This window comes from Emys orbicularis, chromosome 8, assembly GCF_028017835.1.
Source record: "Emys orbicularis isolate rEmyOrb1 chromosome 8, rEmyOrb1.hap1, whole genome shotgun sequence".
Taxonomy (NCBI): domain Eukaryota; kingdom Metazoa; phylum Chordata; order Testudines; family Emydidae; genus Emys; species Emys orbicularis.
The window spans coordinates 67,960,053-67,986,575 of record NC_088690.1 but is presented as its reverse complement, the minus strand read 5'-3'; the positions used below and the strand labels follow the sequence as shown (position 1 = coordinate 67,986,575).

Here is a 26,523-nt window from a genome sequence, read left to right as displayed (position 1 = left end):
ATGTTCCCCTGCCAGGGATTCCACAGATATCTCCTGGAGGTAAAAAAGGAAAGCGAGCTGCACTCCTGCACCCAGTGGGAGCTGCTGAGCTGTGGGGAGGCTCCGACTGGGAGCGCTCCAGCCTCCCCACCATGTCTCCGTAGGCTGCCGTGGGCTGAAGCAGCTTCCCGTGGGCTTGGCTCGCTCCCTTCCCTTGGCAATGTCCCCTGAGTGAGGGGGGGTGCAGAGATGCCCCCCTCCATGGGTCACCCACCATGTCTAACGGCTACCGTACTCTGTCCCAGCACCTCAATGACCTGAAGAAGGAGAACTTCAGCCTCAAGCTGCGCATCTATTTCCTGGAGGAGCGCATGCAGCAGAAGTATGAGGCCAGCCGGGAGGACGTCTACAAGCGGGTGAGTGCAGCAGGCTGGGATGGATGGTGCAGCCGCGGCGTCTTTGGCCCCACAGGGGCTGGGGCCGGTGTTTGGGCTCCGCGGGGGCTTGGGTGCCTGGGGGCAGGCCTGGTTGGGGGTGGTAAGCAGGATCTGGGTGCTGGCCAGGAGTGCCAGGGAGGGACTGAGGCTCCAGAGCATTGTGAGTGGAATGGGGTCTCACTGGAAGGGATTTGGGGTGAGGGTGGCGGGGAGGCGTCGTAGGAGCTGGGGCGAGGGTGTGTCAGCAGTGTGCTATGCGGGAAGGGAGGAGTCACAGGGTTCTCGGTTAACATGATCCAGGCCCAGCGGGTGGATTGGTGTCTCCGAGGGAGTGGGACCCAGTGGAGGTGGAGAGAGGACTTCTCCGGTAAACAGATTTTGGGCTGGGTTCGGGTGAATCAGTCAGAGGGGTTCAGTCACCTGTTGGGGCAGTGTGTCACTTACAGGGGTAGGAGTGCAGGGGCTGTGTCTTTAAGGGGATCAGAGGCTGGGGGTGTAGTTTAGGGGGATTCAGCACCTGCATCCTGGGGGGCTTCTGGTGCTAAGCAGAGGGGTGGGGGTGGCACTGGTTGAGGGGTTTATTCTGCCAGTCCCTCAGATCAGTGCCAGGATATGGTGTGTGTATGCGCTGGGGGGGTAGGAGGGTGGTGTCAGGCTGTGTCTTGGCTTGGGCACTGGGGTGAGAATCAGATGTCAGGGACTCAGCATTGACATCCCCATCAGCCCTTTCTGGGCTTCTGCAGAAATCCCCGTAAACTAGTGATGGGGGAGCCACCAAATACAGGGCACACAGTTGAGGGTTCAGGGAGTCGGGTGATTCTGTGAGCAAGTGGAGGACACCCCCCCCCCGAGGGCCTGCTCTCTCCCCCCAAGAGCCCCTCTCCTCAGCTCCATCCACAGCTGTCTCTGGTGGGAGCCTGATGGGAGGAAAGCAGGCACAGACACACCCTTCCCCAACCTCTATCCAGAGCCCCCTTGTTCCTCTCACCATGGTCTGTCCCCATTTAGCCCCCAGCCCCACCCCACAGATTCTCTGCTCCATGTCTATTACCAGCCCATGCTGCCCCCCATCCTGAGCCATCCTCCACTGCTCCCCCCATGCAGTTCATGCTGCTGGTATTGCCCATCCCAAGGGTTTCCAAGTTATGAGCCAGGCCCCCCCAAAAACCACCAGTGGCTTAATCCTGATTTTTTTTAAAAATTAGGAATTGGGATTTTTTTTTTTAAATTAGGAATTGGGATTTTTTTAAAATTTGCTGACTCTTTGGGGCCCGTGTTTCTCCACAAGCACCAGGGCTAGAAACTTATTTCTAAGAGCGAAAGTTGAGAGTCTCACCTATTCCCACAACTCCAGGAGCTGGGGCTTTAAGAACACCACACATCGCAAGAGTCGGTGTCTCTGTGCTGGGCACCAGGCCCCTGTGCTGGCCAGCCCTACCTTTGTCACTGATACTGTCCTTGCCCAGGATGTCCCCTCCCTGCTCTCGCTAACAAGAAAAATAAGGAGCAGCTGTTTGTGTAATGAAGCAGGGGAGGGTCAGTGTAACAGGAGCTGTTGGTGCAGGGAAGAGAAGTCTTTTGACTCTGCTCTTGTCCCAGGGATCAGAGTGGTCTGGTGATCAGAGATAGGGTCCTCGCCAGTCATGAGACTCCCTCCGGCTGCTCCGATGCCATGGGGAGAAGCGCAGTAAAAGCCAGCAGATGGTTTCTCTCATCCCTGCAGTGACCCCCCCTTTTATCTGGGGTAAACATTCCTCAGCTTCTTTCACTGCAGCCTTGGCTAGGTCCTGGGACAACTCGGGTGTGTGAGGCAGGTACACACCCATCCCCCAGTATGACACAGGGACTTTCCCAACTCTGGGCTCCCTTCCCCTCCCCTGGTGGCCCCTTGCGGCACAGAGACAAATCCCTGACTCGAATGGGAAGATAACCCAGACCTGGGCATTACAGTATGGGTGACTCCTCACCTTGTTAACCCTTGTACAGCCCTACCAAGCCAGCCCACTGTTTCATACTTAGTCTAATCCCCTTGCTGTAATCTCTCTCCACTCCCCCCCCCCCGTCACATTTAAGTGACAAGAGCAGAAGGAAAGAAGAAAACGAAGCGTGCCTGGTAACAGGGCCGGCTCTGGCTTTTTTGCCGCCCGAGGCAAAAAAGCCTCCGGCCGCCGCCCCCCCCCCCCCGCGGGGGGGGCGGAGCCCGGGGGGAGGGCGCCGGAGGGGAGGACGGCCGGAGCCCTGGGAGGAGGGCGGCGAGCCCCGGCGGGGGCTCCGCTCTCCCCCCGGCGGCCGGGGGCAGGGCGCGGGGGGGGGAGAGCCCCGGCGGGGACTCCGCTCTCCCCCCGGCGGCCAGAGCGCCGGGGGCAGGGCGGCGAGAGGGCGGCGAGCCCCGGCGGGGGCTCGGCTCTCCCCCCGGCGGCCGGGGGCAGGGGGCAGGGCGCGGGGGGGGAGGGTGGCCGGCCAGCCCCGGCCGGGGGGAGGGAGGGTGGTCGGAGCCCTGGGAGGAGGGCAGCGAGCCCGGCTGTGGCCCCGCTCTCCTCGGCGGCCCGAGCGCCGCGCCGCCCCCCTCCAGGTGCCGCCCCAAGCACCAGCTTGGGTGCCTGGAGCCGGCCCTGCCTGGTAAAGTCCCACTCTTGCTTAATCATTACAGTTGAAAAATCAAGCTCCCTGAAGCTAAGACATGTAGGAAAGGAAGGTTTCTGCAGCAGCATGAACTTTGCCATATTGTTATATTGGGTATTTCCTGGCATTAGGGAAAGATGCTAGTTTCTCCATGGTGAAGGTTAGAACGCGCTTTCATTTCAGGAGGCCATTGTTGGTCACTCTCACAACCCACACTTTGCCCCAGATAAAGAAGTTATGATTGGGCACTGTATGCACAAGCTCAAAGCCAGGTACAGTGATCAGGGGGTCTGAGATGGGGAAGGGGGATGTGTGGCAACATTCAACTCAAAATTCAATTTGGCTGAGAAAGCTGTGAGCCACTGGAAAGGGGGTTGAGAACGCCAACAGGCTCACGCTTAGCTACCGCATTCTGCACTGCAGCCAGCTGTAGTTATTCTGATTTTACACACACACACACACACACACACACACACACACACACACACACACACACACACTTACCCCTTGTGCATGTGGATTCGAATATGCGCAGATGCATTAATACTTTCAGACACACACAGGGCTACTTTCACACATGCATCCACACACTCCTGCCTGTGTGTATGCAGCCACACCCTGTGCACACAAACACTGCCGTAAGTCTTTGCATACTTGCACTGAGGCATGTCAATGCCATCATTCTCACACCCTTGCACACTTATTTTCATGTGCATGCACATACATCCCTGCACATGAGCGGATATGCACTGCACTGTGGGAGACCTAGGCAAAGTGCTGACAACTCTCCTCTGCCTCCAGTGTGTGAAAAGCACAGTGAAGGCAAAATGGGCCAGGTGCTGCCAGCCAATGGAGAGGGAGCCGCCTCTGTTCCCAGGTAGCTGGAGTTATAAATAGATCGGTTACTGGGAGGATGTGTGGAACTAACTGGCTGGAGCATTACCCACAGCCTGCAGCGTGGCAGCTGGTAGAACTCGGTGTGATCTGGGCTTTGAGTGCCAGCGCATTGCTCTGCCCAGAGGGCAGGAAGATGAGTCCAAGTTCTCCAGTGCACAGTAGCTCATCTGATGTTTGGAGTGTGCAGAACCTCACTGCACACCCAGGCACCGGGATAAGCACTCTCCTGAAGCAGGCTGCGCCCTTGTTCAGGTGGGATCCTGCCAGGAAGTCCCTTGAGTTGCCTCCCATGCAATTAAATTTTCTGACCTTTATTGTGATGTAGCAAATGTGGGACATTTAACGCTGCATGGGACCCTCCAGCAGCAGCGCTCCAAACCTGCGCTAAATAGGTTTGGTGTTAGCCCAGCTCAGCTAGAGTGGGTCAGGAATTTATTAATGACGCGTTGGAAAATGGCAATTTGTCAAAACCTAAACTGTCCACAGGAATGTACCGGTTTTGAGAAAACGTTCATGGGGAAAGGTTTCCCAGGGCCAGGAGAGATGGGGGTTTTTTTTTGGAGGGGAGAGGAATAGTCACCTACCCTGGAATAGACAGTAGCCCAGGGGTTAAAGCATGAACATGGGAGACCTAAGTTCAAATCCCTGTTCTGCCTAATTTGGAACAGGGACTTGAACCTAGGCTGTTCGGTTTTTGTCATAAAAAAAATTCAAAAGATCCCAGGTTTGTCCTGTTAGAGGACAGGAACGGTTTTGAAATCTCAAACTGTTGTGGGACAGGAAAGCCATTTCCTACCTAGCTCTGGTCAGCCCACCTAGGCCCCCTCCCAACAGACCCCACTCAGCAGGTAGAAGATTGGCCTATGTGGCCAAAAACCAGGAGGAGGCCAAGGCTGGGTAGGAGACACCGGCTTTGTGCAGGGAACAGCTGATCTCTGCTGTGGAGGGCAGGCAGCTGGAGTCGTACAATCTGTTCCCAAGGCAGTAAGTTTTGCTGGGGTGCTCAGCCAGGCAGCTCAGGGTATGCTAACTGCTGCTCCTGGGCTTCGCATTTAATGTAGAGAACTAGGCAGTGGCTCTGGCAGGGAAGAACACACTGCTCCTGTCCCTACTATAGCAACCGTCAGGGACCCAGTGCCAAGAGAGTTGGTTTGTAGTAACCACAGCCTAGGACTGGCTTATGGTGTGTTGGGGACCGTGCTGGAATTGCAAGCTATCGCTTTGTGTGTGTGTGTGTGTGTGTGTGCAGACGGGGGTTGGGGCAAGTTTCCAGTCCCGCTTGCAGGCTTGGATGCTCTGCAGGGAAGCATGCGATCTGAGCCTACCCGCAGTTAGTGTGCAGCTTCTACTCCTGAGGGAATTCTGCGCCAAAAAAATAAAAATTCTGTGCACAATATTTTAAAATTCTGCATATTTTATTTGTCATTAAATAAATATGGAGGCTCTAGCATGGCAGTGGGGAGCATAGGGAGGTGGGAGATCACTCTGAAGCCCCCACCCCCCGGGACACGGACTCAGTGGTGAGGCAGCATCCAACTGTGATACAGTGCAAGGGCCAGGCCTGCCGCAGATACACCCCTGGGCCCTGCCCCTCTGTGCCAAGAGCACCAAGATAGTGAGCGAGAAGGACAGTCTTGCATGCATGCCCAGCCCTGGCCCCCGAACCAGGTGTTGGACAGGCATGCTCAGCCTGGCAGGATTCAAGTGTGGAGTGGCTTAGTGTGGGGAGGATCCAGGTGTGGAGTGAGAGGGTTCTGCGTGGGGCAGTCTGGGTGCGGGCGGCTCAGTGGGGGTTCCTGGTATGTGGGGGATCTGGATGTACACGAGCTTGTTGGGGGGTTCCAGGTGCAGGGGCAGAAGGACTCTGCAGGGGGGTCTAGGTGAAGGCGGTAGGGGCTCAGTGGGGAGGTCTGGGGGGGATGGGGATTGGCAGCGGGCATCTGGGTGTGGAGGGCTCAGCGGGGGGATTTGGATGCTGGGGCAATGGAACTTGGTGGGGTGGGGATTCAGATGCAGCTGGTTGGGGCTTAGTGAGGTGGGGGTCTGGGCGTGGGGGGCTCATTGGGATGGTCCAGGTGCAGGGTGGGCTCATTGGGGTGGGGGTTTGAGTGGGGGGCTCAGGGGTGGTGGTCTGTGTGCAGGGATGGGGGATCCAGATGGGGGGGTGGAGCTTGGTGGGGGTCTGGATGCAGGGGGCGGTGGGGCTCAGCAGGAGGGTCTGGGTGAGGGGGTTGAGGCTCGGTGGGGTAAGGGTTCGGGTGTTTGGGGCTCAGTACAGGGGTTCTGGGTATGTGGGGGAGAGTCTCGGTGGGGGGAGTCTGGATATAGGGCGGGTTCAGATGCATGGGGGTTGGGCGGATCAGGAAGCAGCTCCCTATACAGTGACCCCTCCCCCCACAGCTCAGGAGTGATAGGAGCAGGAAGCAGCGGCAGGGGGGAGGGGATGGCCTGCGGAACTTCCTGCACCCAAGGGAGGTTTCTGTGGGTGGGTCTGACCTGGCCCCAGCTGCTCCTCCTCATCCTCCTCAGCCCACCCGGGACTACCAGCTGAGCCCGATGCAGGGTAGGAGCCAGGGCTGGGGCAACCCCAACCCCCCTTCTCTCCCGCGGTGATTTACCTATCTGCCAGCTGCTCTGGGCACCTGAAACAATGTATCGCATTGCTGGGGAGGGGCACTTGACCACTCTTGCGGCATCCCTTTTCTTCCCTGTCAAAAGTAATTTTTCTGCAGGAAGAAAAGAAATCTGCGGGGAACATGAATTCTGTGCATGCGCAGTGGCGCAGAATTCCCCCAGGAATAAGCTTTGAGCAAGGTGGGCTGAGTTGTGCCTCTCTGCTGTAGGGAGCAGCCTGCTTTGTTGCTCTCTGTTTTTGGGTTCTTGTGTGTTCTTGTTCTGAATTCTAAGAAATAAGGTCGTATTGCATCACATCTTTCCAGCAAGAGGATTTGATGGTTTTATCTAGCTTGTGTGTGTGTGTATGATCTGAACATAATCCCAACTATACATATAAAATGATGGGGTCTAAATTAGCTGTTACCACTCAAGAATGAGATCTTGGAGTCACTGTGGATAGTTCTCTGAAAACATCCACTCAATGTGCAGTGGCAGTCAAAAAAACAAACAGAATGCTGGGAATAATTAAGAAAGGGATAGATAATAGGGCAGAAAATATCATGTTGCCTCTATATAAATCCATGGTACGCCCACATCTTGAATACTGTGTGCAGATGTGGTCGCCCCATCTCAAAAAAGATATACTGGAATTGGAAAAAGTTCAGAAAAGGGCAACAAAAATGATTAGGGGTATGGAATGGCTTCTGTATGAGGAGAGATTAATAAAACTGGGACTTTTCAGCTTGGAAAATAGACAGCTAAGGGGAGATATGATTGAGGTCTATAAAATCATGACTGGAGTAGAGAAAGTAGATAAGGAAGTGTTGTTGTTTACTAGTTCTCATAACACAAGAACTAGGGGTCACCAAATGAAATTAATAGGCAGCGGGTTTAAAACAAATAAAAGGAAATATTTCTTCACACAACGCACAGTCAACCTGTGGAACTCCTTGCCAGAGGATGTTGGGAAGGCCAAGACCATAACAGGGTTCAAAAAAGAACTAGATAAATTCATGGAGGATAGGTCCATCAATGGCTATTAGCCAGGATGGGCAGGAATGTGTCCCTAGTCTCTGTTTGCCAGAAGCTGGGAATGAGTGACAGGGGATGGGTCACTGGATGATTCCTGTCTGTTCATTCCCTCTGGGGCACCTGGCACTGGCCACTGTTGGAAGACAGGATACTCGGCTAGATGGACCTTTGCTCTGACTCAGTAGGGCCATTCGTATATTCTTAACATAACGTGGCTCAGTCAGAGCAGTAGAGAGCAGGAGGGAATCCAAATTGTAATGCTGTTGGCAAAGTTAACCACTGAACTCTCTAAAAGTGTCTCCCATTGGGAGAGGTGGGGATGTGAGTTGGAGATCCTCACGCTCAAACTCCCTTAGCCCTACATATGCCCCCCGTAGTGCTAAGTGTGCAAGGGAACCAGTCACTTGCCCTCCACGGAGCCAGGAGGAAGTGTACGGAGAGGCTGCGCTGGGTGAGCTCACACATTCTTGTCCCCTCCTGTTAGTTGCTTTTCTTGCTACATTCCTCTCTGCTGGCGCCTTGGCACGTGAGTCACTAACGGAGGCTCCAGGCTGCTGCTTTACACCCAGTGGGCTAAATCCAGCAGTGATGTGTCGGGGCAGAGTGTAAGTTACACCCTACGACCAGGGCCGGCTCCAGGCACCAGGCACCCAAGCACATGCTTGGGGCGGCACCTGGTAAGGGGCGGCGGGGGCAGCGCGGCGCGGCCTTCCTCGTGGGCGCTCCGCCGGCGCGGCGCTCGGCGGGGGGTTCCGGTGGGAGGCGGGGGCAGCCTCCGGCAGTGCGGCGCTCGGCGGGGGGGGGGCAGCGCGGGTCTCGGCGCTCGGGGGGGGGGGGGGTTCCGGCGGCGCTCGGCACGGGGGGCGTGCTCCGGCGCGTGGCGCTCGGCGGGGGGGGGTGGCGCGGGCGCGGCGCTGGAGGGGGGTTCGGGCGGCGCTCGGCAGGGGGCGGGCTCCGGCGGCGCAGCGGGGCGGCGCGGGGCGCGGGGCTCGGCACTCTTGGGGGGGGGGGGTTCCGGTGGCGCTCGGCGCGGGGGGGAGCCTCCGGCGCGCGGCGCTCGGCGGGGGGGGAGGCGCTCGGCTGGGGGGGGCGGCGCGGCGCTCGGCGGGGGGGCTCGGGGGGCGGCGCTTTTTTTGCTGCTTGGGGCAGCAAAAAAGCTAGAGCCGGCCCTGCCTACGACGTTTATGAGTTTAAGTCCAAGTGAGTGTTTAGGGGCCTTACACTGGTGGGGAGGGGGGGGGGGGCAGGTGAAAACGTGACACCCATTTAGACTCAGGGGCCTGCTGGGTGTAGTTTACACCCCCTTCCCCGTCACCCCGCATGTGGCCCCAGGCATCTGTGACAGTGATCTCTAATCTGTGGGCAGCAGGCCTCACTTCTTCATTGTAACTGTTAAATGCACAAGTGTGGCTGAGATTGTGCCCCTGAGAGCTGTAGCCAGAGGGAGGCTGTGAGTGTGGGGCCGCCGAGATGCGGGGGAAGCCGGTACAAATTACCAGGGCCCAGCGGTCCAGAAGGGGGCCCGGGGCCCGGCTTCCCCCCCCCCTCGTTGGCCCTGTTTAGCCGGTCCGCCCTTGCTGGGGGGCCTGAAAAATTTTTTTCACCAGGGCCCAAACCCGCTCTTGGCGGCCCTGGGTGTGATCACCCCTGGTCCAGGTGGAGTTGGGGTGTCACCCCATCTCCCTCCCCTCACAGCCCCACTGGAGAGCTCTTCAGGGGTGGACTGGGTGGGCAGCAGGCAGGAAGCAGATTGAGGACAGAGCCTGATGTCTCCCTCCCACTGCCCCGGAGATCTTTTGTATTTCCTGTCTCGGTGCCTTGGGACACAACCGGGGCCTCACAGCCCAGAGTGGGCCCTTAAGTCATTGGTCTGAACAGCGGTGACTAAATTTAGACACTTATATCAGTGACCTGACTAAATGTGGGGGTGGCTGGCCTCCTCTGTTAAGTCAGCCACTTAGTTAGATGCCTAAATTTAGGCATCCAGCTTTGATAATGCTGGCATGAGTCCCGTTCATGCTGGGACAGTTTGGGGAGCACCCAGAGCTGTTGGGGTCTGTGCCTGCCTGCCCTGTAACCCTGGGTGCCTTAATGCTGTGCTGCTCTGGCTCAAAGCCTGATACCAGTAACTGGCTGCCAGGCAGGAGGGTCTCACCACCTGATTTTCCAGCAGCCTAGTTCCCCCCCAACAGCCCTTCTGGTCCTCGGTCCCCCCAAATCCATCCACCCATAGTTCTTAACTAGCAGACACACGGCCTTTTCTCCTCTGGATCGTCACCCTGGCAGGAGTGAAACTGGCCCCCAGTTATCAGCTCACTTTGGCACACACCACACAGTTTGCACAGCAGAGACCTGCTTGGGTAAAAATAAACACTAGGGGTATTTAATAGAACAGCCCTGGATTCAGAGCTGAAATAGACAGGGGACAAGAACACAGACAGGCTCCACAGAAAACAACCGAAGCTGCAACCTCAGGTGTTACCCTTTCACAGTAGATAAAACTCTCTTTTCTAATATAAGTTACCTTTGCTGAGCTTCCCAGCATGCCCCTGAGTCCTAAGCAGGGAATCCACTGTTCACAGACAGCTCCTGCCTTCGAGCCTGGCCCTCAGTGCTGGTTACCTTTCACTTCCACCCCTTTCCTTTTAACAAGGTTTGCATGTCCCTTTCCCCCTCCACCCCCCAGCCTTTCTCACACTGTGTGGTGATTCATGGTGGGGGCAATTCCCTCCTGTCTTAGCTTTCCAAGACTTTCAGTGTCAGGGTTTGTCAGCATTTTCCCATCAGCTTTAATGGGCCATTACTTGTCTTTTCTTGGGTCGTACAATTCTTAGTTGTGATAAATGAAGGTGGGGGGTAGCTCCCTTTTATGGACATCCAGCCAGCCAGTTAGCTATAAAATCTCTCTTAGGCCTGGTCTACACTAACCCCCCCACTTCGGACTAAGGTACGCAAATTCAGCTACGTTAATAACGTAGCTGAATTCGAAGTACCTTAGTCCGAAGTTACCGCGGTCCAGACGCGGCAGGAAGGCTCCCCCGTCGATGCTGCGTACTCCGCTCGCCGAGCTGGAGTACCAGCGATCGATCCGGGGCACTTCCGGGATCGATCCGGGATCGATTTATCGCGTCTTAACCAGACGCGATAAATCGAACTCAGAAAGCCGATTGCTTACATCCGGACCCGGATGTAAGTGAAGACGTACCCCTGGTAGCTGTTCTCTACTTGCTTTACCTGTAAAGGGTTAAAAGTCTCACTGCTATGCATAGGGAAAAGGAAGTGTGTGGGCACCTGGCCAAAAGAGCCAATGGGAAGGCTAGAACTTTTTAAAATCGAAACAAGACTCCCCTTTTGTCTGTCTCCCAGAGAGAGGGAACAGGGCAGCAACTATGCTGTAAGAAGCTTGGGGCCAGGTATGAAAAATCATTGGTATCATACATAGAAACTACTCATTTAAAACCCCAAATATTTAAGTAGATCAGGAAATGTCTAGGAAAACGTGATTTGGTTTATTTCTTTTTATTTCTTATTGGCTTGTGGACTCCTCTGTGCTAACCCCACGTGCTTTTGTTTTGCTTGTAACCTTTAAACTGGACCCCAAGAAAGTTATTCTTGGTGCTTAATCCTTGTAGTTTCTCTCTTTTTTTTTTAAATCTAGGAATCAGCCTGAGTTTCCAGATGTATTTTCTTTTTAAATAAAATTTACTTTTTTTTAAGAACAGGATTGGATTTTTGTGTCCTAAGAGGTTTGTGCATGTTGTTTAATTAGCTGGTGGCAACAGCTGATTTCCTTTGTTTTTTCTTTCTCAGCTGTTCCCCGGGGGGCAGGGGGAGGGGTGTGTGTGTGAAAGGGCTTGAGGGTACCCCACAGGAAGGAATTCCCAAGTGCGCCTTCCTGGGTTCTCAAAGGGGTTTTGCAAGTGGGTGGTGGCAACATCTACTCATCCAAGACCAGAGAAAAGCTGTAAACTTGGGAGTTTAATACTTGCGGGCCCCCACCTTCTGCACTCGAAGTGCCAGAGTGGGGATTTAGCCTTGACATTGGTGCTTGGAGCTAGTCTCATCTGTTTGGGGATGCAGTCCCTCCCTGCCAAGCTGACCACCTCCCATGGAGAGGTGGGGCTGAACATTGCAGCACAGGTTAGGAACGTGGTTTGAATTCTACCCAGATACATGATTTCATGACCACAGGCTGTCTACGCATCTCCAGGGCCATCAAGTGCAGAACATGACAAGCTTTCAGAAGAGACCTTCCTTGACATTTTTATACACAACAACATTGTATACAGCCAGTTGACTCAATTGCTTATTTTTTGGGGTTTGGACCCTCTGTTCTCCCCTTGGGCGGCTGGACCCTGACCATCACGTGTTCAGTTAGGACAGGCTAGTCCAAATCTTCAGCCGGAGACAGAACTACATGTAGCTACTATACTGGGCTTGCAGACAGGGCAAGTTTGACTCAATGGCCCCTGGTGACTCACCCCCTCTCGCCAGTAGTGTGGCTAAGACACCTAGGGAGGGTGAGCTTGAGAAAGTGCCCTGCCCTACGACAGAGTCTGGGATTTATTCCCAGCCTTGCTACAGGGCTGTGACCGTGGGCAAGTCACCCATCTCTCTGCCTCCCATCTTTTGAGTGGGAATAATAATCCTTTCCTAGCCTCCGGAAGATTAGCTCACTAAGCCTGAGGTGGCTCGATACCATGGTGATGAGCATCCTAGATAAGCCAGTAACTCATGGCAAGCATGAGTGGTTCTGCCATTGGTTTAAGTGGCAGCCCCTGCATTTGTCCCAAGCTGGATAACAAGGAGGTGCCAGACTGGCTGAGACCTGAGGCCCAGCTGCCCTGTCTCTGAGGCTACGTCTTCACTACGGGAGGGGGGAGGGGGGTCGATTTCAGCGTAGCTGAATTCGACGTATCCGAGCCAATTTACCCCACTGTGAGGACGGCGGCAAATCGACCTCCGTGGCTCCCCCGTCGACAGCGCTTACTCCTACCTGCACTGGTGGAGTACAAGTGTCGATTCAGGGATCGATTGTCGCGTCCCGACGAGACGCGATAATTCAATCCCTGAGAGATCAATTTCTACCCGCCGATTCAGGCGGGTAGTGAAGACGTAGCCTGACAGTGGCCAGCACCAGCTGCTTTGGAGCATGGTGGGATGTGGTGAAATACATCTGCCCCGATCTGTTTTGGGGCACATGGGGCCCAATCCTCTTTGGCTTCAGTGGCGCATGAGCCAGCTTTGCGTGTTACTATGTTCCGCTGAGAGCGTCTCAGATCCAGAGCTGACTTTCCGCATGTTCTGCTGATGTGAGTGTTTCACTTCTTCGTCAGACACCAGACGGCTGAAAGGAACCAAGGGCAGCCAGTCTCTTCTTAGCAGAATGGCAGTGGTGTCTAGGGGCCGGGCTCCTCATGTGCTGGCATTGGACGAAGAGACGGGGCCACCCCAGAGAGCTCCCTGGTGGATGTGACAAACAGATTCGGGGGGAAGCACGTAAGGGAACAGTGAATGAACTCACATAATAGGTTCCCACTGTTGCCCAAGGTGGTTATTGCGCCGCATTGGCCTATCTAGATGCTGCTAACTGTGGCAGAGAGCTGCCTGGTACAAAACTGGACTCCTAATATAGCTATTGACGCTCCTTGAAGCAGTGGTGTCTGGTGGAGATCTGAGGGGGAGGTGCATAGCTCTAACTAGCAGCACTGTGGTGTCCCAGCCAAGGCGGAGCACACCCCTTAGGAGTGAACAAAGGGAATCCAGTCCTAGCACAAACATGCTCTTCAGGAACAGCCCATCTTCCTGGGTCTGCCCTCTTCCATGACAGCCTGGGGCCCTTCTACTGGGATGAGCTTTGGACTCCTGTCAGCCCCTCCTGCCCCTCATTGGTAGAGGTGTCTGCCCTACTTCACAGGGTGGCAACATCAGGAGACCCCTCCCTCTGCTGTGGTGCCTGCAATGGCATCCTAAACCATTGGGCTGTCCACCCTAGAGCCCAAACCATCCTGTTTCCCTTTCTTAGGGCTTCTGCCTTCCTGGCCAGCCTGGGCCTCTCTCTGGCTCATTTGAAGCAGCTCCCCCTGCTCTTTGATAGCTCTCCTAAATCTGCTGTCTCCCCTGCCCCTGCAGGCTGTCCTTCTATCTCCCATGGCAGCCCTGGTCTCAGCCACATGCTCCCCCATCATGTAACCCCTGTACTCTCATCCCCTTCACCTGGGGAGGTGAGCAAAACCAGAGCCACACCCCTCCTCCCTCCCGCTCCCCCTCCATAAAAGGCCAGCTCACCCTGGCAGCAGTGCACTCTGAGTGGTACGTTCCACTCTAATGCCAGAGAGGTACATGCAAAATCTAAGGGGCTTGGAGAAGAGCCATCAAAAGGATGCTGGGGTCTGCAGAGCTTGGCTTATGGTGGCTGAGGGAGAACTAGACAGCTGTGCGTCGCAGAGGCTTGCCATGGCCATGTGCTGTGCATGGAGGTGGAGTGAGAAATGTATCTTTTCCAGAGCTGTAGGCATCCTGGCTGGGCAGCAGACTGGTGGCTTAATAACATGCTGTGGCATCTGCTTGTGTTCAGCCCTTTTCCTGCCCACCTGCCCCAGAGCATTCAGCTCAGTGGGGACTCACCCCTGCAGGGCACTGCAGTGGGTCTGCATTGCCCAACAGCTCCCCCCCGGCCCTGGCTGTCCATTCCTGTTTGCGGTGCGTCATTACGGCCTGTCTTTATCCCCCTTTGCGATATAAAACACGTGCTAGGCTCAGTCCTCTCCCTGGGCAGAGCCAGCTCATCTCCTCTGTAAATGCTAGTCTACAGCCAAACCTGCCTTACTCTGAACTTGGGGATGGGCCGAGTGTTTTCTACTGGCACCATGAATACTCACTCATGCTCTCTGTGAGGGGCGGGGCCTGTCACCACCCACCTGTGGGCCAAACCCAGGTCCAGCTGCCCCCATCTGTGCTGCTCCCCTCCCCCTGACCAGCGGCTCAAAAACAATTGGGTCACGTAGCACCTTGAAAAAACTTGTTGTGGTGCGAATGGGTGGAAAGTCAGGCTGACAGCGCAGTCTGGGTCCCCTGCTCCGGACTCCCCCCAGTCACGGGAGGGGTGTGGTTGCGTTGCATGCATTCATCTGCGCGAAACACTTATCAAAACCTCTCCTGACTCCCTCTTCCCTCCCCGTTTCAAGACCAAGTAGCATAGCTCCATGCCAGTTAGTGCACTGCACCCCCATGTTCTCCCCCAGCTATGCCTGGAATCCATGAGAACGTCAAGCATTTCGCTGTATACACCACACCAGCTCAATAGCACAGGGCCCAGGGTGCAGCTGCAGGGAGCAGGGCGGGACGAGGAGGGTTAGTGAACACTATGAGAGCAGAACTAGACTGCGCAGGGACTGGAGAGAACAGAGCAGCGGGAATTGCAGGTAACAAGGGGAGCTTCACTCCCAGGAAATGTAGGGACCTGCCCCTGCGGGAGGAAATTAACTGAACAGCACAGACACCCAATGGGACAGGCTGCTCCCAGTGCACTGCAGGGGCCTTTTTCTGTACTGCACGTCTGTCTCTTGTAACCAACCTGTCCAGCTCATCTGGGACTGTGTGGGACTGGCATGGGGAGGGGAGGTGTCCAGGGCCAGCTCTAGGCACTAGCAAACCGAGCATGTGCTTGGGGCGGCACAATTTTTGCTTGGCAGTTGCACTCCCGGAGGTTGTTTTTTTTTTTTTTTTTTTTTTTGCTTGTGGTGGCAAAAAACCTAGAGCCGGCCCTGGTGTCCAAGACGAAATCTCCATCTTAGAAAGTGAGGCACTGGGGTGTCTAGTGCAGCATTTCTCAAATGCGGCCACTAGGGGCTTTTCTTGTGGCCACAGTCCCCTGGGCTGTGACTGGGGGTGGGGGAAAAGCAGCGGCCATTCCCCTTCTCTGTTGTTCCTGGATGAATCGCCTTGGTGTTGGCTGCTGGGGCTGCAAGCAGGGGTTGGGCCCTGCCCCCACTCTGGAGACAGGTGGGCACAAAGCTGGAGGCAGTGGGGCTCAGGCTCTGGGCTTCACCCCTGGGGTGGCGGGGCAGCAGGCTCTGGCCACAGAGCTTTAGGCTCCGGCTGCATGGCAGCGGGCCCCGGGCTTTGGCCGTGTGGCTTCGGGCTCCGTCCCCATCCCCCACCCACAGAGCTTCAGACTCTGGCTGTGGGGCTTCAGGCTCTGGCCCCCCATTGTCTCCCCCCCCCAATTCCATCACCCTTTGCCCCTGCTGCCTACCCCGACTCCCCATCCAGGGCTTAATTTGTCCCCAGGCTTGCTGGGGCTGAGTAAGTCTGCTGTGAAAAGTGATATTAACAAACATACAAGTATCACTTTTCAGAGCCGACTTACTAGCTAGCAATAAATAAATGACCATGATTTGGACATGTACATGTGCATATTTAATTGTTTTTCCTAGAGCTAATTAAGTATTTTAGGAAAAAGTGTGAGAGCTGCCAGCAGCAAGAGTTGGTGGCTGCCCTCTGAGGCCACCAAAAAATTTGTCCTGAGGACCCCTGATCTAGTGAGAATTGCTGGGTGGATTTAGGGAAGCAGGACATAATGGTCCCTAATGGAGACTAGCCAGGATGCCGGGGTTCACCAAACAACCAACCCCCCCCAGGAGCTTTGGTGACCATAAATGGAAAGAGTTTTGTGTGCTGTCTCTCGTTAAAGCCAGCCCCTCCGGCTGCACGGAGCCCCCTAGTGCCATGCTACAGGACGCTCTGACTCAGGGGAAGAGTGCTGCCTACTGAGTCGCCTACAGCCGCTGTACAGGTTTCCTGTCCAACCCCCGAAGAGATCTGATCCACTCGCAAGGAGAGGGGGTGTGGCCAGAGCTCCTTCCAGGGCTGGGCAGGAGAGCGACAGCAGCTGTCCACCCTCCTTGCAGGGGATCCAGGTGCAGTCAGTGTAGCTAGGCGCAGCAGAAACTGCTCACTTGGTGTTTAGACAGGTGTGCTGGGGACAACAGCCCAGCTGCTGGGGATGGGAAGACACTAGGCCCTATTTTACTTAGATGGGGCCTGATTCAGGCCTCTCGAAGTCAGTGGGCATAGTTGTATTGGATCAGGTCCATGCGGTGGTGGGGTTAGCTGCTCAGCAGAGGTAGCAAGGAGCCTGGTATAAATGTTTGCAGAGGGGTTTCGGTCTTGAAGAGCCAGCTGGGGCGCTGGGAAAGTCAGCGTTTGGGGATTGCTGGTTTGCTGGATTTGGACAAACCCCAAAGCCGCCTCTGTGGGACCAGCCAGGGAAAAAGGTGGGAGATTTGTTACAGGCTCCCAGCGGCTGTGTCTGGCAGCCAGGAGACTTGCAGGGGAGAACCTCCCCTCCAGGCAACCAGCTTCTGTGAGCTGGGAGACAAAGGGCTGAGAGGAGATGCTTAACCCAGGCCCTTTTCTCTGCGGGTGACCTGGCTGTCCAGGACCAGGGTGATGGAGCATCTCTGACAGGAACTGCTTACAGGGGGACCGATTGAACGGCTCGGCAGATGTGCAGGAAGGGATGGGAGCTGGGGGTCCCTAGGCCCTGGGCAGGGTTGGAGGTTAAGTGGCAGGGTCACGGGGCACTTGGGGTGTGAGGGTAACTGCTTGTCTGTTCCTCCTCCCAGAACATCGAGCTAAAGGTGGAAGTGGAGAGTCTGAAGCGAGAGCTCCAGGAGAAGCAGCAGACCCTAGATAAGGCTTGGTAAGTGACACTGTCCATAGGCAGCCAGCGAGGCCTTGTAGCCCTGCAAAGGTGCCCATCCTCAGGGTGTGATGCTGAGAGGGGGAGCTGAGCAAACCCAGTGTGATGGGTTCAATCACAGAGACCCCCTTGGGACTGACACCTGATGTGCTGAGGCTACCTCTGAGCCCGTTTTCCCTGTCAGCTTGGGACTTCAGAACCCTGCCTTGTTGAGCCAGACACGCTAGCCTGCTGCAAACACAGACCCAGGTCTGAACCACATCCCCCAAAAGCTGTAGACTTAACTGAAAAAAGCTTAAGAAGTGCTCCTGTCTCCAGCACCCAGACCCCCAGCTCCCAATGGGATCCAAACCCCAAATAAATCCATTTTACTCTGTATAAAGCTTATACAGGGTAAACTCATAAATTGTCCGCCCTCTATAGAGAAATAGGCACAGCTGTTTGCTCCCCCAGGAATTAATTACTTACTCTGGGTTAATTTATAAGCAAAAAGTGATTTTATTAAATATAAAAAGTAGGATTTAAGTGGTTCTAAGTAATAGACAGAACAAAGTAAGTTACCAAGCAAAATAAAACAAAAACACGCAAGTCTAAGCCTAATACATTAAAAAACTGATTACAGATAAAATCTCACCCTCAGAGATGTTCCAATAAGTTTATTTCACAGACCAGACTCCTTTCTAGTCTGGGCCCAATCCTTTCCCCTGGTACAGTCCTTGTTCCAGCTCAGGTGATTTCTCATGACTGCAGTCAGCTTCTGTTCTATTCTACCCACTTTTATAGCTTTGGCACAAGGCGGGAATCTTTTGTCTCTTTGGGTCCCCACTCCTCCTTCTAAATGGAAAAGCACCAGGTTTAAGATGGATTCCAGTACCAGGTGACATGGTCACATGTCCTGTGAGACCCCCAAGCCTTCATTCTTCCTGGCCTGACTCACAGGAAGGCTTGCAAATAAACAGAGCCATCTATAGTCAATTGTCCTGGTTAATGGGAGCCATCAAGATTCCAAACCACCATTAATGGCCCACACTTTGCATAATTACAATAGGACCTCAGAGTTATATTTCATATTTCTAGTTTCAGATACAAGAATACAAATAGGATGAACACACTCAGTAGATTATAAGCTTTGTAATGATACCTTACAAGAGACCTTTTTGCATGAAGCATATTCCAGTTATATTATATTCACACTTATTAGCATATTTTCATAAAATCATGTGGAGTGCAATGTCACACCCAGCTCCAACCCGCTCTCTGCCCTCCTTCTCTGCAGCAGCCAGAGCACTTCCCAGTCCTGTGCCCAGAGCGGCCGCTGGAGCTGTGTAAGGCTGCAGGGCCCAGTGGTCACCCTACGTCTTGGGAGGTACGGCAGTGCCGGGGCAGGGCAGGCCACACTGTACTATGGGCTCTGGCTGCTGTGGTTCCAGCTGTGCGACAGGAAAACATAAATAAAGCCGTTGTGCAGCCCGAATGCTCGTTCTTTGCATGAAGCAACAGCACCCCCCAGCATGGCCCCCACCTGCGGGGACAGAGCCTCATGCTCCCTGCGGATCGCACTGAGCCACCTGCTCAGCAAACTCTCAGCAGAGCACTCCCCTGGGCTCTGCACTGGGCCACCAGCCCACCACCGCTGGGGGAGCAGGGCACAGGGGAAGGGAAAGGGATCCTGGGGGACAGCCCCGATGCCCTGCTGACCTGGCTCTGCCTCCCAGCTGTCAAAAGCCCTTTCCATTGTCCTGGGCGTAAAGCTCTACGCAGCGAGAGCCAGGCCTGTGGCACTCAAGGGGAGAGTTAATGGCAACTCAGATTGGCAGCTGGAGTGGTACGTGTGAGACTGGTGCAGCAGATACGTGAAAGAGGGTGGATGGAGCTAAGTGTGCACAGTGGGCAAAGCAGAGAAGTGGGGGAGGGGGGAAATGGGGGCTGTAGAAACACCGTCCAGGCAGGAACATCAAGGAGATTTTTCAGTGTCTGATTAGCAGCGATTACTTTGTTCTGAAATGGAAATACTCTGACTGGATGGCAGAAGGTGCTGAGTAGCAGATCTCAGCCGTTACAGTGAGCAAGCCAGCTAGGCCAGCCAGCTACCGGTTCAGAGAGGTTCCCCACTGTGCCCTCTCCGGTCCAGCTGGTAATGGGGCTCTAACACTCAGATCATCATCAGGTAACACCCCTTGTACCCAGCCTTAGGAGCCCCTCGCTGCTGGAGATTGACCCCCCGTAGAGTAGGTCTGCACAGCGACTGGAAGTGTGACGCTCCCACCCCCAGCCCTGCTTCAGAACCCGTCGGAGACCTGAGAGACATCCTGGGGCGGCTAGCCCGAGCCAGGAATCCCACCTCCTAGCCACTGTGTAGACGTCCCCTGAGTGGTTGCTCAGCCAGTCCCTCCAGCTCCCTGATCCCCTCAAATTCCCCCAATGTGTCCCTCTCTGTCAGGTGCTGAGGGGCCCAGAGGTGGTGTGCTCTTCTGGGTGTGGTGGTGCCAGAGTCCTCACGGACTGGCTGTCTCCAGCATTGGCTTTTTGGAGCCATATTGCATTGCAACCTCAGTCACCCTTGTGGCCCTCTCCCCTGCTCTCTGTGCTCAATCCCGGTCTCTTCCCTTCGAGTATCTCTCTCTGGTTCCGATAATTTCCCCTACGTGCATTAGCTGCCTTGTGCCAGCCAAATCTGTGCTTTGATTGTCAGCTCATGTTTCTAGCCCCTCTGCATTATCCCTGCCCTGGGACGACTCCATTCTGTGCCATCTGGGTCTCCAGTGTCAAATTGCGCAGGACTGATCCCTGGGGCTGGGGCACCTTCATAGACCCCTCCCCCTCACTTGAGCCATTGCTTTTCGTCTTAACCCCTTGTTCACCACTTGTGGGCCAGATCTCAGTAACCTTTACTGGTTTGACCAGATGCCTGCTAGCCAAAGGACTACACCCACTAGACAAGACAGGTAGCCAAGAGGTCCAAGGGCAGCTGCCTGGTGGGAAGCCCAGGGTGCACACTCCTTGCTTTTCCCACCCATTGCTGGGAGGGTTGGGGGCTTTTCCTCAGCTGCTAGGAGCGAAGGGGGAATGTCTCTGGCTCCTGCAGTGGGAGATGGGCTGCTGTTTGAGAGCCCTGCTCAATCTGCCTAGGGTCAGGCAGGGTACGGTGGTGCTGTGAGAGCAGCGTGCTCTTGCTGCCTGGAAGGGCTGTCCAGGGAGACCTGGCTGGTGCTTCTCGAGCCCTGCTCACACCCCAGCCAGTTTCCTGGGCGAGAGTTTGGATCTTGTTCTCTGAGATGGAGGCCTTGCTTTCCAGGAGCCTCTGCTCTGCTGTACTGACAGGGAGATTCGCTGATGTCAGTAGCGCAGTCTGAAGAGCGCAGGCATCCATGTGGAATTAAAAATACAAACGAGGTCGTGTGGGGGTAGGGATGACACATCCCAGCGAGGGGCCTGTTGAGCTGGGAAGCTGTCCCGGGGGTGCTCGGCTGCAGGAGAGCTGCTCTCGTGCCCCTTTTAGAGGTGCTGTTTGCACAGCATCACACAGAGAAGTCTTTTACATTCAGGTCTAGTTTTCCCCCCATGACTGCTCTTTGAATAATGCAGGCAAAGGACCCTTAGGCACCCAGGAATAGCGTCCAGGCTTAGATCCTGTAAGAGCAGCTCCGTGGGCTTGTGTTCCAAGCGGTTTGTTTAACAGAGATTTGCTTTTCAGTGCATCAGACATCCTGCTAATCTCCCTGCCTTGTGTAAGCGGGGCCTTTGTCCCTGGAAGAGCGTGTTTCCCAGGCTCCCTGCAGGCCCCTTTCTCAGCCCATCCCCAGCCAGGAAGGACTAGGAGAACAGGCAGAGTGAGGCAGTAGTGCCAGCTCCAAGCGCTGAAAAATCACGCAGTTGGCTCAGAAATCATGATATTTTCACAATAACAAATATTGGGTTGGGTTTCTTTGTCTTCTAGTTTCTGAGCCTTCAGGGTTGAGTCAGGCCACATTTTTGTGTTTTTCTCTGCAACCAGGAGGACACACAACTTACTTAGTTTTCTGCATGAAAGCTGAGGGTCTCATGTAATCACCTGACTCCAGGAGCTAGGGCTTGAAGATCCCTTCCCCATTCTCATTCCAAAATCCCAAGAGTTGTCAGCACTGGAGAGGGTTTGACCATGTGCTGTACGTCTCAATGGAGGCAGGGAGATGCGGGCTTAGAGGCTGATACTGTTTAACATTCTAGACGCAGCATGAGCAAGCACAGCTGTTTGTAAACTAAAAATAATTGGGCACCACCTGTTTCCCAGAGGGCAGGGAGATTCCTGTGCTGGCTGGGGGCACATCACTGACTCTGCGCATAGGACAGGAACACAGTCTGTTTGCAAACAGGATGGAATCCCATGGGCTTTTCAGCACGTGAATCTCTCCCCCACCCCTGCTACTTTGCAAAGCTTTTGTATTTAAAAATAAAAGTCAGTGTCACAGAAGTCCCCAAAGCAGGAATAGAACCCACGGATGAGGAGCTGCTCACACGACAGTCACCTTCCCAGTTTAAAATATGCCCTTTCCCTTTGTGACCTGCCATGTTCTGAGTGCTGTGTCCCCTGGGAGAACGGCTGATGTCCCAGTTGCTATGAGCAGGATGGGGAGGGGTGGCTCAGTCTGATGACGGACATGACAGGGAACAACAAGAAATTCTGAATTCAGATCTAGGCAGGTAAAGAGAAGGAAACGTTTTGTTCCCATTGAATATTCACATTACAGTTGAGTCCAGAGACACCAATCTGGATGCGAGGCCCTGTCATGCTAGGTGCTGCACATATGAAGACACAGCTCTGAACAGTCCAGAAAGACAAGTGATCTAGGCAGAGTATGGGAAAAGGGAGGCAATCAGATAGATCAAGTGTTTGCGCCCATTCTATCCCAGCCTGGCAGGCAACTGAATGGAAACCTAGTAGCATCCCAGAGCTGTAGTCAGGGACCACGGCCCCATGGTGCTATGTGCTGGGCAATCACAGAATGGAAAGACAGCCCCTGTTACACTGGATTTCCTTGTAAGCTTGCAGCTGGCCATGCACTTGGGAGGGGAGAGCACAGGCCGTACTGCTGCTCCTGGCAGAAGGATGCTGCAGCAGTGGGGGCTGTGGGGGAACCTCGCTGGAATGGCAGGGAAGAGGGATGGAGCGACAGCCTGGCAGCATGCAGTACCTGGGACGCCAGGATCATTGCACAGTGAGGGGAGGCTCCCTGCTGTGATCGGCAGCAGCACAGCCGGGGAAAGTGTGTCCCCTCTGGTTCACAGGTGCCTTTCCAGAATGCTAGGGTCCTTCCCCTGCTCCTCTTCTTCTTCGCCCCTCCCCGGCCAGGGGCTAGCTGGTGTGATGCTCAGGAGACCCATCCGCTCTGCTTGGGGCCTCAGTGTTCCCGCTTCCTCACACCTTCCTTGTTCCAACTGCCTGCACTGGGGGGGCCAGAGTGGAACAGGTCAGAGGGGTTGGTACATCGCCTGATGTCTGTGTAGCATGCCCCAGCCCTGACTGCCTGAAGCTGGAGACCAGGCTCAGATCTGGACCCTGGATCCCCACCTGGGGAGAGGTGAGCATACGGGGCCTGATTCTGTGCCATCAAACAGGTGCAGTGGGGAATCAGGCCCAAATCCTTTGGGAGCTGGCTTAGTGCCCCATCCTCCCCCGCAGTCCCTCTCCGGGTGCTGGGGACCAGCAGGCCACGCTCAGCTCTCTGCAGTCTGCAGCTGTTGCTGTGGCCCTGGTGCAGCAATGGAGTAGAGCAGTCGCTGCTATTCCTCCCATGCTCACCCAACTCAGCGCAGCTGAGTGTGTGGCTGTACATGCTGGTCTGCGCTAGCTCTCCCTGTGCTGCTAGCGCCAGGTGGGGCCTCCCAGAGCCGTGCTGGGGGTGGAACCAGGTCTGGGCCCCGTTTGTGACACTGACAGAGTAGAGCGAGCCAAGGCGGCTGTGGGGGGACAGCTTGACTTGCAGCCCAGCCCCCGCCAGGCGGTACAGGGCTGCCCCTTGCTCTGACATGCAGGTGCCATGTCTTGCAGGGCAGCTGCGGAGAACCTGACCAGTCGCAATGAAGCAGAGCTCCGGCGCCGGTACGAGGAGCGGCAGCAAGAGACGGAGCACGTGTCAGAGCTCCTGGAGAACAAGATCCAGCTCCTGCAGGAGGTGAGTGGGGTGGGGCATGCGCCCCAGCCGTGTGGCGTTAGCCAGGGAAGAGGAGCACAGAGCTACCTGAGACCAAGTGGGGCCCGGCTCTCTCTCTTTGCCACCCCCCTCTGCCCATTCTGGAGTCCCAGTTTCTTCCCCAAATCCCAGGGGACTCAGCTCTTCTGGGCCTGCCATGTGGGATGAGCTTTGGGCCCCACGGCAAGGCCCCCATGGGACACAAGGAGCAGGACTCTTGGCCCCTGTGACTTTTCTTTGCTTATGGGGAATGGAGCTCGCGGTCCCTCGGGACTCCCCTTAGCCTGCGGGAAACTGGGAACAAATCTGAGGCCCCAGCTGCTCTCCTCTACCCCAATGGGCTAGGGAACCGCTGGTTATTCCCTCTGTATCTACAGCAGACAGAGCTCTGAGCCCTCCAGCTTGTTCTCTCTTTACCCACAGCACATGGGTGAGGGAGCCAGGCCTGCAGGGTGGCTACCTGCAGGGTATTAGGAACCAGTCGCAGGACTCCATGGCCCTTGACCCCCACCTCCTGTTCTTTCCATTGGAAGGGCAGCTCTGCCATCCTGGTATGAGAGAACCCGTCAGCGTAGCCTCCCCCTCCCAGCTTGGTGTTGTCCTTGCTCTCGTCTCCTTCGACAGGTGCAGAGATTGGCATCTCTGGGAGACTCCCCTGGGTCATGGACACAGACTTGTGATGACCCCATCAGTTCTAGTGAAGATACGCAGCTTCCTCCTTCATACAATAATTACACAGATGCAGCTGAAGTCCGTGGGAGCTGCTGAGCGCTCGGCACTTCTGCAAATTAGGCCACCTCTTTAGGAGCCTACATCTAGATTTAGGAGCCACCCTATATTTGAACATCTTGGCCAGGATGTAATCCATACTGTGGGAGCGCAGCTGGCCCTAGGAGAACCTTCCTTGTTGCTGTTATAGCGTTGTTTGCATTTAACCTTCCCATCGCAGTCACATCAGGTTTTTTATTTTTCACTTAATTTCCTTGGGTTTTACAATAAAGAACTGGAGAGAAGAGGCTTTGTAAATGAAGGCAGGGGATCATGGCTGCAGTGAAAAGGATAGAGGCACCTGAAATCACAGGGGAGGGATTTTAAACATTTTTTGTATTCTTGTGATATTTCTCCTTTCTTGGATTTAAGGCAGCGAGTGTCCTGGGAGGACTTGACGGTGTTTTGCAGGGAGGAATTTGCACTTGTCTCACCAGCAGCCTGCATTCAGTATCCCCTGCTTGTCCCCATGTGGCCCCATAGGGATGGTACATTGTAAGCGGGGCGTCATTATTTCTTTAGAATGAAATAACAGTAAAAAGCTGCCCAGCCCCAGCTCTGGGCACCCTAACACATCATTAGCAACACAGTTGTATCCCAGCAGCATTACAGCCACCTCCAGAAAACCCTCCATCGTTGTGGGAAGCATACGTACCCCAGCCCTGAGCTCGCGTCCTCTCTAAGAGGTGTCATTTGCAGCATGTCATCTAATTCAGGCTGTTTCAGAGGGGAGGTGGGGAGCGAGTTGCAGAGTCCCAGAGCCCTAGCAGATGCCCAGTAAGCCTGCTCCAAGTGAGCTTTCCAGGGCACGCAGCTGTTGGGTTTTAGTCCCAATTCAGCAGGGAGCCCCTTCCTCGCAGAGACAGGCTGAAGCGAGTTTGAAGAGGACGGGTTGTAGTGCAGCTCCTGGTGGGACTTGAACTCGAATGTCAGCTGCAGGTCCCACGAATGTTAGCACTGATGCATTACTTGCTAGCGACTGTAGCGTGGCCCCAATTCAGTCATCACTTGCAGCAGCTCAGGTCAATAGGCCCAGCCCTTCATCCTCCGCCCAAACCCTGAAGCCTACAGGAGGGAGCACGTCTGGTCTCACTGGATGCAGCAGCCGCCGACTGGTATTGCTGCTTCTCCTTCCCCTCACAAGCCAGTGGGGTTGTGGCTCTCTGCCTGGGTGGCGTGAGTAGCCTGGCTCATGTCACATTCTATCCCCAGGAGGCCAGATTAGCAAAGAGCGAGGCGGAGAGGTCAGCAGCCCTGGCGGAGGCTGAGAAGGGACGCTGCTTGGAGCTAACCAAAAAGCTGAAGGAGCTCACCAAGGAGGAGGAGAAGAGAGGAGCCCAGGTTCTGCATGATGATCACTGTGCTGCACTGGCCCAGAAGGACAAGTAGGTAGCCGTGGTCACTCCAGTGACTTGCCTCTGCTGCTTCCTGGCTGGTGGCCCCTTGCCCACAGAGCAGGTAGCCCAGCTGGGGAGTTCAGAAGAGGGATCCTTGTCTCGGAGACCCCAGAGTGGCGCTTGCTGCGCCACACTGGGCCGCATGACAGCAGGACCAGTCACTGCCTGGGTGAGCAGGGTTGCAGGATGGGGTGGGGGTTGGCATCCAGCAGAGTCAGGGCTCAGTGAGCCCTTGGGGGGATCCTGCTAAGGGGCAGTGTCTGGCTGAGCCAGGTGGTCGCAGAGCAGGTGGTACTGGCTGGCTGGGATGGGTTAAGCCACATAAGGGGACTCCCTGGGTACTGTACAGACAACATAGTGATTGTGCACTCCCCGGCTCCTCAGAGCACCTCCAGCACAGGGGCATGGGTGGGGGAAGGTGTGTGGCCAGCAGGTCGCTACCCTCCGGACTGTTCCACGAACAGCCCCTTGGGCTAGGAGCTGTCAGTCGTAAACCATGAGCGTGCTCTAATTTACTCTGGGGACTGACCCACGCCTTGGCTGGCCCCAGAATCAGTTCTGCAAAGGTGATGTGAAGCTGCCTTGGGTCCTGCGCTGAGCACAGAGCCCTTTAGCGGAGATCCTCCTCTTCTTCCCAAGGTAACTAAGCCATTTTCTCCTTGGCAGACGCATTGAAGAGCTGATCCAGGAGCTAAGTGCCAGAGAGCAGCTCATTGAGTTGCTGGCCACAGAGAAGCAGAACCTGCTGCAGCGTCTGGAGGAGCCCAGAGAAATGGAGGTGCAGGTGAGATGGGAGCTGTGCAGGGGATAGGCTGAGGCCTCCCAACACGTCCCTGCTACACATGTAGCTGGGCCATTTCCTGGGATCTAGTCCCAGCTCTGTCACTGGCCTGCTGGGT

The 26,523-nt window shown here is 55.2% G+C and overlaps 1 protein-coding gene across 1 annotated transcript; it reads left to right on the top strand.

Moving 5' to 3' along the window:
• On the top strand, positions 1-25,616 carry LOC135882269 (myomegalin-like). The gene is made up of 5 exons (XM_065409114.1): positions 1-39; positions 285-395; positions 17,213-17,289; positions 23,318-23,441; positions 25,440-25,616. The coding sequence occupies exons 1-5, from the start codon at positions 1-3 to the stop codon at positions 25,614-25,616; spliced, it is 528 nt and encodes a 175-aa protein (XP_065265186.1).
• Positions 25,617-26,523: the final 907 nt, after the last annotated feature.

Bases quoted from the DNA above. Each gene is read 5' to 3' on its own strand.
- LOC135882269 (XM_065409114.1), top strand. From the start codon at position 1: ATGTTCCCCTGCCAGGGATTCCACAGATATCTCCTGGAG. The intron at 40-284 runs GTAAAAAAGGAA...ACTCTGTCCCAG, and splicing joins TCCACAGATATCTCCTGGAG to CACCTCAATGACCTGAAGAA. The intron at 17,290-23,317 runs GTAAGTGACACT...CATGTCTTGCAG, and splicing joins CAGACCCTAGATAAGGCTTG to GGCAGCTGCGGAGAACCTGA.